The sequence below is a fragment of the Lotus japonicus genome, chromosome 3 (genome assembly GCF_012489685.1).
Source record: "Lotus japonicus ecotype B-129 chromosome 3, LjGifu_v1.2".
NCBI lineage: Eukaryota > Viridiplantae > Streptophyta > Magnoliopsida > Fabales > Fabaceae > Lotus > Lotus japonicus.
In genome coordinates this window covers 66759124-66777344 of record NC_080043.1, presented here as the reverse complement: position 1 = coordinate 66777344, position 18221 = coordinate 66759124, and the positions used below count along the sequence as shown (strand labels likewise).

Here is an 18221-nt window from a genome sequence, read left to right as displayed (position 1 = left end):
TAAGCTACAAATTACAGTAGAGAAAAAAGCACAACTCCACACAAACAACAATTACATTCCACATAGCATCCCACCCTTAGCATTTTTATCACATCTGATGCAACTCTCTTAGGTGCTAAATGACAAATCCCCACAATATGATATACCTTTGTAAATATCGTTCAATTAAAACGCAAGCTAGTACCACCAGAGGCGGAACATAGTAGAGACATAGGGGGTCGTGGCCTCCCCAAAGTTTTTCACAAAATGACTATTATGCATACATTAGATAATATAATGTGCCTCTTTATATGCATTTTTACTTTTACACGTACATGCCACTTAGCAAAGGATGCCGAACTCGGCACTGTGGATGCAGCAAGTCCCTTGTTGTATATTTGGCAGTGTCTTTGTTTAGAATGCTTTATCCATCCAATTAAAAGTAATTTGATTTTAATTTTTTAGTTTTTTGTTTTTACTTCAACCAATACTAATATAATTTGAATAACCATAATAGAAAAAAATAATTTTTTTATTCTTATTTATTTACTATATGAAATCAATCTTTTTATATGGAAAATATGATGAAAAAGTTAGGTGCCCACTAGGGTGGACCAATAATATTTTGGTCCACCGGTGCACCATGATTTATCACCATTAGATTTTAGCATATTGGAATATTCTTTAATTAGATGGTCAGGATTTGATAGGTGAGAAAAGGGTAAAATTGTAAACAGACACTTCTTCCCCACCCCTTCCCCCTCTTTACTGGAACTGAATCACCATCCATGAGCTTCAACCTTTCATGAACCACCACTTCCATCATATTTTTTTTAAGAAATCCAGAATCAAGTAAAAGCTAGAACCCGTGCAAACAAAATCTCATCCTCATTCCTTCAAATGCTTCAAACTTTTTTTACTCCAAAATTCATAGCTCTTCCAAAACAACCGAAAAATATTCCTGTAGACCAAAATTGACCTACGCTATTTAAGGTGTTAATTACCAGAATGTTGAGCAGCAAATAGATGCTGAAAAATTTATTGAGGACCTTAGGTTGAGATGTAAATGATATCGATCAAATGTGTGAAACATGCTCGGTCAAATGCATCCAAACCCAGGGAAAAAAAATTGAAGCTTTATGAAACCCATAAAACATCAAAACGGATCTGGTTCACAACCGAACACACCATCACCACCAAACCCCTAACTAGAACCACCACAACCTGCATCTTTTCCATCGTTTCTCCTGAGACCACAACGCACACGAAGGAGAAGATGATGAAGAGAATCAGATACACTATCACCCAGATTTCTCCATCGCCGCTCCTCGCCATTGAGAACCAGATCAGAGCTGTACAACCACCATCAGAACAGATCTGCCACTCTTCCCTTCGATTCACACCCAACTTCCCTTCGATCCACTCCTCTACAACATCATGCTTTGGTTAGGGCGGAACAAGGAGAAATCAAAATTGAAAAAAAGAGAGAAAAGGAGAAATCGAAATTGAAGTTTGCACCTTGATGTTTTCTTATTGGTGATGCAGATGGTGTTTGTGGGTGCTGTTGGAGATGGTTGAAGTGGGAGGAGGGGAGAGTGGGAGGAACCGATGAAGAATGAGGAGAATGGAAAAGTCTATAATGCCCTGAGTGCAAAGTATCAAATACCCCTGGTCCACCTGTGGACCAAATTACTAATAGTCCACCCTAGTGGGCACCAAAAAGTTAATTAACACATCACAACATTCACTAGCATGGAGTCTAGCAGGATTTGATGGCGATCCAATAAAACTTCATACCTTGCAGTTACATATAACTTTTGCTCCACTTTAGCCACTCGTCTTAAATTCTATATGTGCAACATTTTCCATCTTTCAACATCTTTCTAGTCTCACCCCAGTCAATCTTTAAATTATTTTGTATGATAAATTCAATGTCCTTAAAATGTGAAAACTGATATTATGTTGTTATCAATTTTTACTTCAAATCAGCTCCAACATCAATCTTACTAAAATTACAATGCACATAATCAGTCTTTCACATTTCAATTTTTCTTTATGTTAACATTACACTTAAATTTTTTTTTTATATATAATATTTTTAGCTTATGCATTAACAAAATTTGTACCGCCCCTCCAAATATTTTGTTCTAGTTCCGCCACTGAGTACCACCCAACTAAAGAAGAATAGGAACAATCAAATCTAGGATATAATAAGACCTGTAGGAGCTAAGAAGCCTCACTGCTAGCAATTCAAACCAAAACCCCAAATATTAATGTACTGCAGTGGGCAGAGAACACAAAACACGAACAACACCAACCCGCGCCTTATAATAATAAGCTTCCATTAAGAATGGACTGAATTCTGACATATTCATTTTAAAACAATTAAACTAGGGTCCTAAAGGAGCGAGTACTACACAGCGTTCATCACATTTCGTCTTTGCACCCCTTATCCTTCTTCACCCTCCCTCATCCCCCAGCGTATAACACCCTTTTTGGTTTCGAAACATAAATGTTTAAAATTCCTGCTTCTCCCCAGTACCGGAGCCTCTCCGGCACACGAGTATTTCCTCACTGTTCCGCTGAACAGATCTAGCAAGCCGTCGTCGTTTGCTTTAAGAACCACCCACTTTAGTGTTTCGAAGGGAAACGCCCTTGAGCTTGAGTAAAAGCGTAATCGTCCATCAAGAACTCAAAAGTTTCTCCCTAAAGTGGCATGTTGTGATTCCTGGGCTTGGACAAATAATGGTACTGGAGTTTACATGAAAGCTTTGGTTTTCTAAAGTGTCGTCTAGCTCTATAGCTTTGGTATGGAAAATTATTCTTAATAAAGTCCAAACTAAATTCGACCTGCTTGGTTGAAGATCTGTCGGTGGCTTGGCTTGCAATTAGCATTGCCTAAGCAGGCTAGTGCTCATTTTCTACAATTCGGTCATTATTTCGGTGGGGTGAAGAAATTTTCAAGAGGCATCAATTTGGATTGTACTCTTTGGTTTTATCAAAACAGTGCAGGTTTCAGGTTTTCGGGGAGGTGGTGGAGGTAGATAGGGTGCCTCTATTTTTGAATGGTCCTCAAATCATCTTTTGTTGCCTAAAATCGTTATAACAACCGTTGGTTTTGTTTTCGGGTTGAGGAGATGTCGTGCTTTGAATAAGGGAGGCTTTGGTCTGGTTTATGATAGTAGGGAAGAAGCGATGCTTTTAAGATAATTGCTGTTTCTTTTATGACGGTAGGGGAGGCGTGGATTTTATGCCTCTATTTTGGCATGGCTTTCATATGTACTTGGTCATTCTTTTTCCACTGATTTGCTTTTCATGCTTCCCTCATTTGTTGTTTTTTTTTTCTAGTTAGTTCTAGTCTTTCTTAAGTCTTAACTATGCAATTTTGGCTAATCAAAAAAAAAATCTTTAAGAGTGAAATTCTTCAAAGTCAGAATTTTAAATTCAAAAACTTTTTCTTCAAATCCCACTTTTAATTCTTAATGTATAATTAAATATAGAGTAAATTTCCTCAACTAAAATTCGTTCCCAGATTTCTTTTCCTCCAAATCTAAATTAGTTCCACAAAGACTAAGTTGTCTAAATAATCTTTAGTTTTTCAGATTGTCATCAAATTGATTTACGTTGAACTAAAATGATGACACACAAAGTGACTAATCTGATGTCAATTGTATATATTTGAACTTAAAGAACTATCATAAAAATAACTAAATAAACTTGAAAAAATGATATAATATAACAAGGATCTTGTTCATTATTCCGATTCTACCCGTTCTCTCTCATATATATAAGAAAACAAAGATGCTTCAATCCAAAAAGAGTAGCATCATATCTTCTTAAGAACTCTTCACATACGAAATCAGATCATTGTCATTAATGAATTCTTCAAATCTTATGAATTATGTTACGTTAGGACCACTATATATCATACTCCTTTCACATCAAGATTTGTCGAAAAACAAAAGACAAGTTAACTTATCCTTCAGGCTTTCATTCACTCAATGAACAGAATGCCCAAGATGAAGATTGGAAATCTTTCATTAAATGCAGGAAAATATCATCTAAGAGATTAATAGGAACATAAATATCCAACTTAGAAGGTGCTCAGGTGTCTAAAACCAAAATTTTGAAATAATCTGGCATCCCATTTCTCTCCAACAAACATATTTAACCTACAATTTGTGTTGACTAGCAGCAGTGTTCAGCATCAGGGTGCAACTACAATCCTTCCAGCCACTTGGTCAAGATCCCGCCGGCCACTGGATGTAATTCTCCTGCCACTGAGAGATGAAAGATATATCAGATTAATCCTCCTAATCATGCTAAATAATGACATGATAATGCACAATAGACAAACATCAAACAATAAGACAGATCAATAGTTTTATAAGCATGGCCATGCTAAAGAAAGCAACTATTGACATATAACTAACATGCTAGCAAGCTGAAAGAAGAACAAAAGGAAATACAGTGAAAAGGAGTAGATTTAACATACTATTTTTGATATTGTACAGTATAGAAATTCAAGTAGATTTAAAAGGAGTCCTTACCCTTTGGTGTCCATCTCAATGATGTTCATCTCCTGCAACTGCTGGAGAATGTTACGAGCAATGGCACCGCTGCTCTTGCAAAAATGAGGAGGGCGGCTTCCATTCCTCTGGCTCCCACCATAAATCCTCTGAAATGCACCAACACCAAGACCCCCTCTCAAGTAGATCTTCCTTGCCATGGAAGCTGAAATTAAGATTGAATTAAGTACAAAAGTTATACTAATCCGATTTCCAGCAAGAAAGGGACCCCAAAAAGACTTCCTTAGAAGTATGATGTTTGGGCACATTCAAAAAGCAATTTGTGAGGGAGATAAATCTCACCAGCTCTAACATAATACCAATCAGGATCATAGGGAGCCAATTCTTTAAATCTTGCGGTTTTCACAATATCTGTCCATTCTGGCAGCTCCATCTATATAGAACAAAAGAAGAAAATTAGACAAAAACTACAGCTAAGCCTGCAAAATTAATAACCATCATCTAAGGGATAACCTAGTTTTGGAATGTGTAATGTATATAATGTAGAGTGCGTGTGGATAACATTATTTTGGAGAAAATAATCAGTTAGAGCTTTTGGGAAAACGAGAATTTCTCAAAAATAATCCCAACCAAGCATGAATTAAAACTATGCCACACAATTAGGAAAAGCATAAACACTTTTGGAAAAAAAAGGAAGTTCTGTCTAAGACAAATTACACGTTTGATTTAGCATTTTCAGTGGAGATCATGGTGTATTTTCTTCTAAAACTCTCTTGGGAAGCTGTAAAAAATCAGTACATAAAAATAAGCTTATCTAAAAACACACTATAAGCTAAGCCTTTACCACTAGTTGGAGATAGAAACCATTAAATTTTCATTTTTTTTTCTCGAATTTCATGGAAGCTGCTCCTTCAGAATCTCTTGTACAAATAACCACCCATTCCCCTAGCACACCCCACGCTTCTCCAGACTCTACCTTTGGCCTATTCGCATACCTCTGCCAGACCTAACCATGCTTACAATTCAGAGCACAATATCACTCATCACACAATATCCATTAACTGGAAACTGAATCTCTTAGGATACTTATCTAAATCCTACACCAAATATCTTGTATACATCCACAGTCGGCACATCAGATAGTGCCGCCTCTAGAATGTGGTAACCCTCCATACACACTTCTTTTCTTTGCAAGTAGTTCCCTCCATTCTCCTCTAAAGTATCATGAAGCCACATCTCCAGAGCAGCAAGTCACACATCCTTCTCAATTCAACATATAGAACATTTTTATTTTATAAATTTACTTATTTTTACTTGTATTTTATTTTGTTGGGACTACGAACACAACAAACACAGGTTGATGATGTTGTCAAGACAAATCTCCAAATACATAGAAACATAGAATGGAACAACCAATTTAACCATTTCATTCGCCTAAAGACACAACAATAAACTTCAACCCAACACAACAACAACACAAACACTGTACCAAACACAATGACATTGTAATTTCTCAATACACAAAACCAGTTCATGGAAGGGATCACAAGCACAAACAATTCAAAACCCATTTCACAGTGTACAGAAAATTTCATGGGTTTCACATAAATTTTAAATCTTCCCTAAAATTAAAAAGAAAACAAAATGGAAAAAGGAAGAGATGATACCTTGCCAGATCGTTTGAGATGAGCAGAGTAAGCCTTGACGAACTCGTGAGGCGAAACGTCCTTCACAGTCTTGGCAGAAGCCATGGTTGATGGTAATGGCGATGGTGGGTGATGGTTTCGCACTGTCGCCGCTGAAGAGTGAAAATGCCTCTCTCGCAACAAACTAGGGTTTGTGTTTCAGATTCTCATTCTATTGTATTTATTTGTAATTATTAATTTTTTTATGTTTCCTATTGATTTCTTATGTGACCCAAGTCCAACCCAACCTTTTGAATTTTTGGACAAACAACTATATGGATCTGGACTCATCCAATAGAAGCTAAGGCCCTAAGATCGACCAATGTTTTTCTTATTTAATTTTTTATTGACCAAAGTTTTTAATTTTGTGAGGAAAATATGAAAATTTTATGAGGCAGTGTGGTACCTGTGTTCCAAATTTATGCCTGTAATTTTTCTCTTAACATTTTGTATCATTACAAATATATATATCTGGTTTAGCAATTGTTTCTAAGCAAAAAACTGTTTAATCAATTGTTATAACTAGGAGTGTAATCAGACCGGATTGATCTGGACTTATGGTGTTTAAATGTCCTAACTCTTAACCAATCAAACATGTTCGATTTGAATTTGTTCAGATTTCCACATTTTTGCTTCTAAATCCGAACCAAACCAACCCGATCTCAATTGGATTGGTTCTGATTGGATGATCGTATTTGAAATAAAAATATTATTTAGAAATTTGCACGAAAATTAATCTTAAAACACGAAAAATTGTAAAAATAAAGAAAAATCTAACATTTTCAAAGAACAAAACATTCGATAATGACATAATTTATATAAACCCAAATAAAACCAACATCTCAAATACAAATATAAGTAGGCAATGTAATGAGCTGGAGTGTTTGGGTTGAATCCCTAAATCCGACGAGCCAATGGTGATCGAATGCAGTAAAAAAATTTGAACCGAACCGATGATCCAATCCAACTCATCATAATGTGTTCGCTTCAGATCGGTTTTATTAAATTCGCAGATCTTACATCCCTAATTATAACCCCTATCGATTTTTTTCTTTTTTCTTTTTGCATACATGATTATGGTCACAAGTCAAAACATTAGCTCAATATCATTTTTGAGCCTTGCTACTGTGCACGAGAAATTCACGCAGGAAATATACGAACTGCTTGAAGACCATCAAAGTAGTTAGCATGAGATTTAAAATTGTGCTGGTTTGGTTTGAGACATTGGTTATGAAAAAAATGGTTTTCTTAGGTTTTATCTTTATATATTTCCATTATTTTTATATAAGTTTAATTTTTATGCACTAACAATGTAATTTTTTTTTACTCCGTCAACCAATCGGATTTCAAAGATGTGAGAATTTTATTTATTTATTTAATTTCATTAATTAACGTGACACATTCTTACCCTTTGATTGGTTATTGGATGCTTGTGTAAAGTGACATTACACGTATTTCCATTAATCTCTAACTTTATACAAGTAATGAAAAACGTTGATTGAGGGTTAAATTTTGGAAAAGTTTTTGGATTTAACGAATCAACTCAATGAAGCATATACAAATTTTAGGAATGGCCTTATTATGGCAATTTCTCCCAAAATTAGAGGATTTTGAAACACAGGTATTATTACACATCCCCTAGCTTCCTCAGAAGTTGTCATTCCCTCAACATTATTCACATTCATCATGAAATCACTTAAATTCTTCAGTTCGAAACCCTTTTCACCCAAAACCCTCATCCTCAACTCCCAAGCACGCTTTTTCTCCTCCCTCGCTGTTCCCACGCCCACTACACTCTCCCCGCTCACCAAGTCCACTCAAGAAATCGAATCTTCTCAGCGGCATTTCATCGAACACCTTTCCCCACACCTCACCCCTTCCATCCTCTCCTCGGTGCTCACCTCCCTTGACCTCACCACAGGATGCCACGCCATTTGCATCCTCTGTACCCTCCCGCCCCTCAATCCCTTCACCCACCACCTCCTCCACCCCCTGATTCTCACCGGCGCCGCCAACCCAACCTCAAATCTCGACGAACTGGCCCGTACCCGGGAGCGTCTCAACGTCGACACCACCGTCGTCTTTGATCTTCTCATCGGGGCTTATTGTGTACTCAATAAGCCTGATGAGGCTCTGGAGTGCTGTGCTTCTACTTGATGAAGGAAAAAAGGATTCTGCCAATGATTGAAACTTGCAATCGAATGTTGAGTCTGTTCCTCAAATTGGATAGAACCCAAATGGTTTTGGATCTGTATAATGAGATAACTAACAATGCAGAGATTAAACCGAGTGTGTTCACTTTAAACATTATGATCAATGCCTTGTGCAAGGAAGGGAAGCTGAAAAAGGCTAAGGAGCTTATTGGGCACATGAAGGCTCTTGGGTTGAAGCCTGGTGTTTTAAGTTTAACCTATAACACACTCATTTCCAAGCACTTTGACGGAGGGAAGTTCGAAGAGGCTTGTGCGTTGTTTTGGGCGATGAAAGATGAAGGAATTGAACCAGATTCTTTCACCTATACTCCTTTGATTGTTGAGATGTGTAAAGAAGGAAGGCTTGAGGAGGCATCTGATTTACTTTATAAGATGTTAGAGTCTGGCTTGGTGCCGAATGATATAACATATAATGCCTTGATTCGTGGCTTCTGCAGTAAAGGTGATTTGCCTAAGGCTTTTGCATACAGGGATGACATGATAAGTAGAGGGATAGAGGCATCTCTTTTTACTTACAATGTGTTTATTCATGCACTGTCTATGGACGGGAAGATGGAGGAAGCTGAGAATATGATGAAAGAAATGCAAGAAAAAGGAATGAAGCCAGATGCTTTTACTTATACCATGTTGATTAACGGGTATTTCAGATGCAATGATGCCAAGAAAGCCTTCAGCCTTTATGATGAAATGGTGGAAAGAAAGATTCATCCCACACTAGTAATATATCATACCTTGATTTATGGTTGCTGCAATGAAGGGGATCTGGCTAAGGCTTTTGCATACAAGGATGAGATGATAAACAAAGGGATAGAGCCATCGCTTGTAACTTACAATTTGTTTATTCATGCACTGTTTAAGGAAGGGAAGATGGGGGAAGTTGAGAATATGATAAAAGAAATGCAAGAAAAAGGAATGAAGCCAGATGTTTATACTTTCAACACATTGATTAACAGGTATTTCAGATGCGGGGAAGCCAATAAAGCCTTTAGCCTTTATGATGAAATGGTGGAAAGAAGGATTCAGCCCACACTAGTAACATATAATGCCTTGATAAATGGCCACTGTGAAAATGGTAATATTGATCGTGCATTTCAACTCTTAAGAGAGATGGATAACGCGAAGGTCCTTCCTGATGAATTCATTTATAGTACATTGATGATAGGGTACTGCGATGAGGGGAAAGTGGAGGAGCTCAGAAACTTCTTGATGAGATGATGGATAGGGGGATCAAACCTCGTCATATTAGTTACAACATACTCATTAGTGGTTACAGTAAAAGAGGTGATATGAAAGATGCTTTTAGAGTCCGTGATGAAACGTTGAAGATAGGATTTGATCCTACCAGTACCACTTACATCGCTTTTATACAAGGCTTGTGCAAAAACCGTGAAGTTGAGCACGCTCAAGAGCTCCTCAAAAAAATGGTTAGTAAAGGGATTATTACTCCTGATGACAAAACCTACCTATCTTTAACTAAGGTCATAAAAATAGCTGATCAAGTGGTGGGGAATGTCGATGAGTGAATTTGTGCCTGTCTTCATCATCCTCTTGAAATTGAGCAAACATGTAACTGTGAATGGAGAACAAGATAATGAAATTTACGCACAATTTGCCTTAGCTCACAAAATATTTCAACAGTCATGTTTGTTATGTATTGTTTCACAAAATATTTTTTAGGGTTTCTGTTTGAGATTAGTTAACCATGGCTATCAGTTGATTTGATTTAAGGATTCAAAATTTAGAAAACAACTCCATCGCTCACAACTAGCATGAAGAATATTGCACAGTGCTTCCAGCTTCCAACATCTAAGACGCAAACGCTTAATAGAAGACATATTCTCAAGTCCTCAAAATCCAAAAACTACATCACAAGTTAAAAAATGTATTGATTTTAATGTTGTTGTTTAAGATACACTAGGATTATTCCCGTTTGTCCGTGCGATGCACGGATAATTTTTTACCAACTCCACTCATCGTGGTCGTTATTGGACATGGGCCACGAAGGCGTGGATGCTTAGTAAGCTTGTGGGTTGTACGTTTGACGGTGGGGACGAGGCTGCTATCCGTGGTCTGGCTGAAGAAATGGAGGGGTGGCGGCCGCCTTGAGCGATGTTATGGTCTTGATGTTGGCTTTTAGATCAGACTTAGGTCTTCGTTTTTGCATCCATTGATTTTTTTTTTCTTTTTGTTTAGGGAGGTTCTTGTTGTTTATATCTTTTAGGGATGGTTAAGTGATTGTGTATTCTTGTGGATGATTGAGGACTTTTGTTTTTGTATTCCTCTTTGTCCTATTCTCGAGTTAAGTCTCTCTATTATTATTAATATATTAATATATTTGAATTTAGAAAAAAAAACTATAATTATTGAGAATTTGATATATGTGGAATAATACAATGATTTATTTACTAAGACATACACGTTTAATTAGTCAAAAACTTATATATCGTTATTATCTTATGTTTATGTTTAAATGTTTGAGTTTAACTGATATGCACTGTCAGTGTAAAACAATTTTACACTGACAACCAATCACAACATGCCACATATGCGCAATAATAATTTTCACATTAAATTTTAATTAAGACAAAAATATATTTGCTGTTGTGGCGGAATTCAACTGGGTGACTGTGTAAACAAAGTTCACACTGACGGTGCACACATAAGAACATATTAGTTTATAAGGGAGATATTTGAAACTATAAGAAAAATATTTATACGAACACTGGAAAATTATCTCGTTACCCGTGCGATGCATGGTCCTTGTCTCATTTGATTGTTCACAGTTTTGAATCATAAATTCAGAGAATAATATATTATCCATATATTTGAATTTTTTCTAAATTCACTACAAAAAAATAGGAATATCTCTTATTATATTTTGAAAATAATATATATAGTGTTGAGAATCAACCACTCTTAATATGCACGGGAATATCTCTTATATAAGATATTTTCTCGTCTTTAGCTCTAATATAAGATATTTACTTAATAACACTCTTAGATTCACCATGTTCTACAATAGTGGTTTCATGTAAAACCTTTGATTATATTGCTTAAGGTATGGTCAGTATGGACATTTGAATCTGCGTCTTTGGAACTTATTTTGAAGTTATTTAAATAAGTAGTGGTGTAGTCTAAAGTATCCATCTAGATGAGCTTTCATCATTTCTCAATGTGTTTGTCCTAAGTACGTATTATTTCACTGTATATTTTATTCTGTTTTCTTTTTTGAACAGAAAACTCATCTCTAGTTTCATTATACATTCTTCTTGTGGCAAGTTTGGTTTACACAATGATTCAGTAACCCAAACAGCCAGACTCATCCATAATGCTTTTCTATACCATACAAAACAGAGGTTTTGCTTCAGAAATTATTTTACGGTGTTAAGTGAAATACTCATATATGAAAGGGATCATAAAAGGGAACAGATGATAACATTATATTCACACCTCCAATGTTGCTACTGAATGCATGTGCATTTCCTGAATATTGCTAATGAACCCATGTAACTATTCTGCTAGAACCTGACATTCTAAATTCTCAAAAAAAAAGTCATGTCCTATGCATGATCATGACCATAGTACTCACAAATAACATTCAAATATATTTACAAAATATCAAGAAAGAGATCCAACTGTAATCTCAAACTAAACTAATTATAGTTTTCAAAAGCTAGTCAACTACTTAAAATATGAAGAACATTAACAAACTCCCAATGTCACTGGTTGACTGTTATCAAACTAAGTAGATGACAAGAAGCGTCATCATCGAAGGTTGACCATCATCAAGATATATGCACCCTTTTCTTTCCTTTAGATATATGCTCCCTTTAAATTCTGTACCAAATAGCAATTAAAACCACAGGGATATCACTTCCATGAGTTAGAAAATCACATAAGAAATGCGAATGTTAACAAATAGTTTGAAATACACACATTTACCACACACCAATGATGAAAAGATAAAATGTTTCCGCCTAAATATCCCTTGACAGTAACCATAAAATTAACAACAGGTTCACATAGTGTCTTCTGCACATGTTGGTTCTTATATCCAACCCTTGAAAAGCAAAGTCATTTTAGGTGAATGACAATCTTATTCATACTATTTGGAAAATAATTTGAAGTTAAAACAAAAAATATTGCTATCCAGATCAAGTGAAAATAAGAGAGGGTTGGATTTCATAGAAATGCACTCGATCAGACATGATAACCTTATTGATATATGTTTGCTTTAGTTACATGTTTCATTTTCTGATGAGAACTTGAATTTGCATCTGTAGTTTCATCATAGGTATAATAATCAGGGAGAGCTGTAAAAAGATGAATAAAAGAATTTTTCAATGAGTTCAAGATAAGTTATAGATAAAAGAAGATTTCATGCTTAACCAACTTTCATGCTTTATCTACAACCTTCACTCACCACAACACCACAAACTGCCACCAACCTGCTACCAGCAAAATAGCATCCATGTCATAAATTTCTTTTCAATGTTACATTACATCAGTAATTCTTGACCTGGATCTTCTGCTCCTTAAGCCTAACAACCCTGTAAAAGGTAAGTACTTAGGCTTACACAGTTGCTAAAAAGCTTATCTTGCAACCTATACATGTTCCCTTCATCATTAGGCATTCTATAAAGCCACATCTTTTAGCTTTCAGTTTTAAAATCATAACTTTTAGTGATTTGATCAGAACCTCAACATCAAAATGCCAAATACAATTGAAAGTGTAACTTAATGACACTAAATTAACAAATGAACCATCAATGGTATAGAAATCTGAAATCCAGGGAAATATATTAAAAAAACATTAGAAAATTACATTGTTCAAAGAAAACTAATCAGTACTTATATAGCTAAACTACTTATAAATTACATTGTTTATTTAAAATTAACTTGAACAAAAAGACATTGTTTTTAAAGTAATACAATAATAAAAAAAGTACCATGATAACAATTGACACACATTTTATATCCACCAAAGGACCTCTAAAGAACATAGTAAGTCCTTGCAGATTTTATTTAGTGGGTTTTCATAGAGCCTTTAATATCATGTTAGACTTTGCCTTCTAATTATCTTTATTAAATATTAATCTGTGCTGATTTTTACATTCTTGTTTCTTTCTTTCTTTTCAGAAATAAAGTATCCTACACATTAAACCACTAAAGCATAATAACAAAATAAAAAATAATCACAGCTGGGTTTGAACTTTGAAGAGAGATATCAAATCATTTCATATCATAGGGCACGAAGCATAAGAGATACTTGTCCTACCCAATCAAATTTAAAATAATTAAACTCGAAAAAACATGAAAACATAAATAAGCTGAAAACATGATAGCCTATCTTGATAGCCTTCAACACTGTTTTGGCTGAAAAGTTCTGCAAAGTCCTTCTATGTTCCAGTAAACTGACTCAATAAATCATGCATTGAAGTTAGGCTTATACATAAACTTCTTGATTAGTGGCTTCCTTAGTAAATTGTCAAGCCACAGTGCAAAAGTATAAGAAGGAGATACATTTTAGTAAATTGCTGACATCTTAGCTCCTATACAATGACAGAGTTGATTACAGACTTGCCAATCTTATGGAGAAAAAAAAACCTAAAATACACTTGAGTAATTATTGATGCTAATATAACTGATATATAATATTTCTATACTGTAATCATAGAAATATTAGGCTAGTGTTGGATCACACTTTCCTAGTAAGGGAAAGTAGGAAAGCTCTTAAAAAAGAAGAAATAAAAACAAAAACCACCTTCAATTCAACCTTTTTGCAGTTAGAAAAGCAGGGTGATGCAATGCACTTTAACTTCTACTTTCTACAAATGGGAGAGTCATACAACTTTTCCACATGAAAAGTTTCCAAAGGTTCTAGTAACTTGTAATTTGCACATTCCGTTGGTGATGGAGACTCAAGAGGTTCTAAATTCTAACAATCAACTTTAATTCCAAAATATAAAATTAAGCAGAAAAAAGAAATGCAGAAGAATCAGTGAATATTTGAATCCAGTAACACCAGAAAAGAAAAGTTGAATTCACAAGTTGCAATCAGAGAGGAACCTACCTCAATTGTGACTTCCCCAGCAACAGAACCCTCCTTGGCTTTAGAAATCAGCAAGTTATAGCTTTCATCCACTCCAAGTTGAAGCATAGGTATTTCTATGGTTGTGTTATTGACACTTTGAAGAGGAGCAAAAATGTCCAACACTACATATGAAATATAAAGCCTCAATTCATTTAATAATAACCATATACCTGAATAAATAAAACTGTAGAATAATAAACAGAATCAGGAAATGTGTGCTTCAAAATTCAAGAACCTTTGTCCAAGCAATGAAAGAAACTATCACTAACTAAGGTTTGACACCAAGAAGCAAACATAGACATTAAAAATCAATCTTTAGTCTAGCGATTACTTTTGTGCTGTAAAATTACTTAGTTGGAAAGGTTAAAAGTAAAAGGACCAAATCAAATAACAACTTTTACATAAACAATTATGCTAGAATGTAAATAGAACACTATATAGTGGAAAGCCAGTGAGATTGCAAGGCATATGGTTTAGTAAGTTCACCATTAGCAAACATCTCCCACTTCATAATAACCTTTGCTCAGATCTTCAATGCTTCTCTCCTTTTCCCTAATATTAACAATACAATTCTTAACAATACAATACAATATAATATTCGAGATTTCATTACAGTTTCATTAACAATACAATGCTTCAGAATAATACCCAATACTAACAATACAATGCGATAAGTAAAAAGTTCTGGATAAGCTTCGAATTGAATTGAAAGGTGCAGACATTGGGGAAATCAGTGGAAATAAGCAAATGGGATATGGGAAAGCAGATGAATGAGGGGTTCACAACATGGGGTATTTATAGCAAAATTGAACAGATTTTCTGGCAGACCTACAACTCTATCAGTGGTAGGTACTTGAATCTATAAAATGAGTATTACAAAATGCAAATTAGAACAAAAAAAATGAAGGGAATAGAAATACAGATGAATGAAGGTACGAAGGTACTGGCTTTAAAGATAGTCTAGCCGTGATTTACTCCTTGGAACTGTAATGAAATGAGAGAAGGATGAGCAAGCAACAGTAGATCGATGGAGGTGTTGGACCATGAATGGAGCCACCGAATCGGCGTAACAGTGCACCGGCGGCCGAAAGTAAAGCCAGATCAATCGGAGAAGACAGAATCGATGGATTGGTGAGAAGTGGGTAGAAATAGGAACGAAAACACAGAATCAGTGCTAGAGTTTCGGTTTGATGTGGAGAAAAGGACGGTTGTGGAAGAGAAATCAAGAGGTGATGGATGGTTCGGCGGAGCAGGAGGAGCAGGTAGAAAGGGAAAGGTTACACGCAAAAGAAAATCGTTCATGGCAGATGAGGAGAACCAAACCTAAATTCAGAAACGACGTCGTATGGGCCCTGCAAAGTTGGAAAAAAATAATTAAAAGAAGGCTGGACACGTGTCAAAACGCAATAGGATGTCTTTTAGCTACAGTGGTGGAAGAATAAGAAGTAGTAGATGTTGAAGTAAATTTTTAGATACTATTTTTAATAAAGTCTTGCAGAATATATATGACTTATCTATCACCTCTAGTAATCCAAAATCTTAAAAGAGAATCTAATTTTGCACTAAGCGATTGTTATTTTACCATAAGAAAAAACCACAACAACATTGGTGCCACACATTTAAGCTAAATGCATAGCTCTTATAATGTAGCCACTTATTATACATAATAACCAGTGTATCAGATAATCACTAGGTAGCTAATCACTCCTAAATGAAAGCCCTGATCCACTTAACTTTTCTTCCATGATTTTGGACAACTTTTCTACCATTGAAGGGGAAAGATAATTCACCCAATCCCCAATTTCAGCCTTCCTAAAAAAGTACTTTTTCTCAAAGTTCAATCCCAAAGTACCAGATTTATTAACCTCCAAATCCTTCATCTTCTCAAAGCTACACAGCTTGATTATATTTTCAACCACTTCACCACTTTCCTCCTCCTGAGTGAAAGGAACACCCAAAAACTCAGAAATTCTTTTCACATGAAAATTGACATCCTCTTTAAGATCCTCATACTTCAAGAACAACACCTTGTTTGGTCTAGCTACGCTTTCCTTCAAGTAACCCAACATGTGATCCCATGTTGGACCATACTCAGTTACCCCTTTACAGTACCTTTCAAAAGCTTCCTCTAGTGTGAATTCAGGTAATTCCTCTGGCTTTATTTTGTTTAGGAAAATCCATTGAGACACAAAAGTGTCAAATGGGTTCCTACAAATGTAAATTATCTTACATTTGGAGTCCTTAATTGACTTAGCCAATGAATTGAAAGGAATATGAGTACCAAAAATTCTTGGCTCAGTCATTTTTGACATGTCAAATTGAGGAATGCCATCAAGGGTTTGGCCATAAAAATTGATTTCAAGAAAAGGCACAAGCTCATGGGAATTGGATTTGAGTAAAGGGTGGTGATCCTCTAAGGGGGAGAAGCGCTGGCGGTTGGTGATGGCAAAGGTAAGGGCTTTCAACCAGGTTGTGCCTGATTTTGGCAAGGTGGCTACAAGAATATCACTGTCTTTGGCTTGAAATTGCTTTTGAAAAGTGATTATGGGTTGGATTAGAGTTGATACACACCAAAAGCCTTGGAAAAAAGTGAAATCTGGGGTTATCCAACCATTCTCTCTAGGGAGTGAGAGAATTAGCTCCTTAAAATCATGGTCTTCTTGATCACTTGCTTCTTGTTGCACAGCCTTTGTTTGGTGTTCTATTGTGGAATGTGTGAGATTTGTTGAAGCCATTTGAAAAGCAGAGAACTAATGGTAATGATTAACACGAGAATTTTGGTCTCAACCAACTATTATTTATAGCATAAGAATCTTCCTGTTTATCAATGGTCCAAAGATGATCTCGCCAATAATGCAAATTTTACAAGCAAACAAACATTCTTATTGTAGTGTAACATCATCAAACAAATATTCTTATTGTACTGTAGCATCATGGTTTTAGAGGTTTTGGTGTCTGTGTCATAGCTATAATTATGGTCACGTTAGCATTATTTGTTCATAAAATGAGTGCTTGCTATACATTTTTTCGAACGCACCCTCTCACTCCCTAGTGTATTTACTTTTTACAGCTACTCCCTTAAACTTTTTTTCTCATTCTTGATGCCAATTGTAGCATAGAGACAACCAACTATCAGAGGAGCTGCATATTGATACATATTCAAGACCTTTAGTTAGAGAATCACTCTTATAGAGTACACCACTTAAATTTGTACCGAAGATAATTTGTACTATTTTTATCTAGTTAAACTGGAAATTACTAACAGAAATTTTCCATGATTCATGAGAGACGAAACTACAAATTATCTTAGAGTACCAATGCATCACCTATTTTTGTGGTTCACAAGTTGTGGTTTAGTGGTTAGCTCTTTTCATCTTTTAATCATAGGGTTGAGGTATGATTCCCACCCATGAGAATAGAACACATACTGTGACAACTCATTTACCGCTTAATGCGAGCACCCCCACCAATAAATTTATCATTGTTGTCATATGGTGAATACTATGGTAAAAAAGAAAGAAAGATAATATAGACACTTTTGGGAACACAACTTTATATACGTGTTTAATTCTGATAAGTGGTTTTTAAAAAATAATTTAGATAAATTGATCTTCCAATTCAATGCTGGGACTGGGTATGTTTAGTGCAATCAAATCGTAGAAATTAACAATTTCTTCAAGACAAGTATGCTTGTGTATATCATATCCGTTTTCCTCCATCA

The 18221-nt window shown here is 35.4% G+C and overlaps 2 protein-coding genes and 1 pseudogene across 13 annotated transcripts; 1 reads left to right on the top strand and 2 right to left on the bottom strand.

The window, feature by feature from the left end:
* Positions 1-3999: 3999 nt before the first annotated feature.
* Positions 4000-6362, bottom strand: LOC130745384 (40S ribosomal protein S19-1). The gene is made up of 4 exons (XM_057597596.1): positions 6176-6362; positions 4851-4941; positions 4530-4713; positions 4000-4259 (listed from the first exon to the last, which is right to left on the bottom strand). The coding sequence occupies exons 1-4, from the start codon at positions 6257-6259 to the stop codon at positions 4187-4189; spliced, it is 432 nt and encodes a 143-aa protein (XP_057453579.1). The 5' UTR covers positions 6260-6362; the 3' UTR covers positions 4000-4186.
* Positions 6363-7879: 1517 nt separating this feature from the next.
* On the top strand, positions 7880-9929 carry LOC130744556 (pentatricopeptide repeat-containing protein At2g15630, mitochondrial-like; annotated as a pseudogene).
* Positions 9930-11822: 1893 nt separating this feature from the next.
* Positions 11823-17298, bottom strand: LOC130745382 (cytosolic sulfotransferase 15-like). Of its 12 annotated transcripts, XM_057597586.1 has the most exons (5): positions 15476-17298; positions 14987-15052; positions 14480-14622; positions 12830-12956; positions 11823-12243 (listed from the first exon to the last, which is right to left on the bottom strand). In XM_057597586.1, the coding sequence occupies exon 1, from the start codon at positions 17233-17235 to the stop codon at positions 16198-16200; it is 1038 nt and encodes a 345-aa protein (XP_057453569.1). In that variant the 5' UTR covers positions 17236-17298; the 3' UTR covers positions 11823-12243; positions 12830-12956; positions 14480-14622; positions 14987-15052; positions 15476-16197. The 12 variants fall into 12 exon arrangements, with proteins under 12 accessions (XP_057453569.1, XP_057453570.1, XP_057453572.1 ...); XM_057597587.1 differs by having other exon boundaries at positions 12343-12956; positions 14987-17298; XM_057597589.1 differs by having other exon boundaries at positions 11823-12719; positions 12820-12956; positions 14987-17298.
* Between the last annotated feature and the right edge of the window lie 923 nt (positions 17299-18221).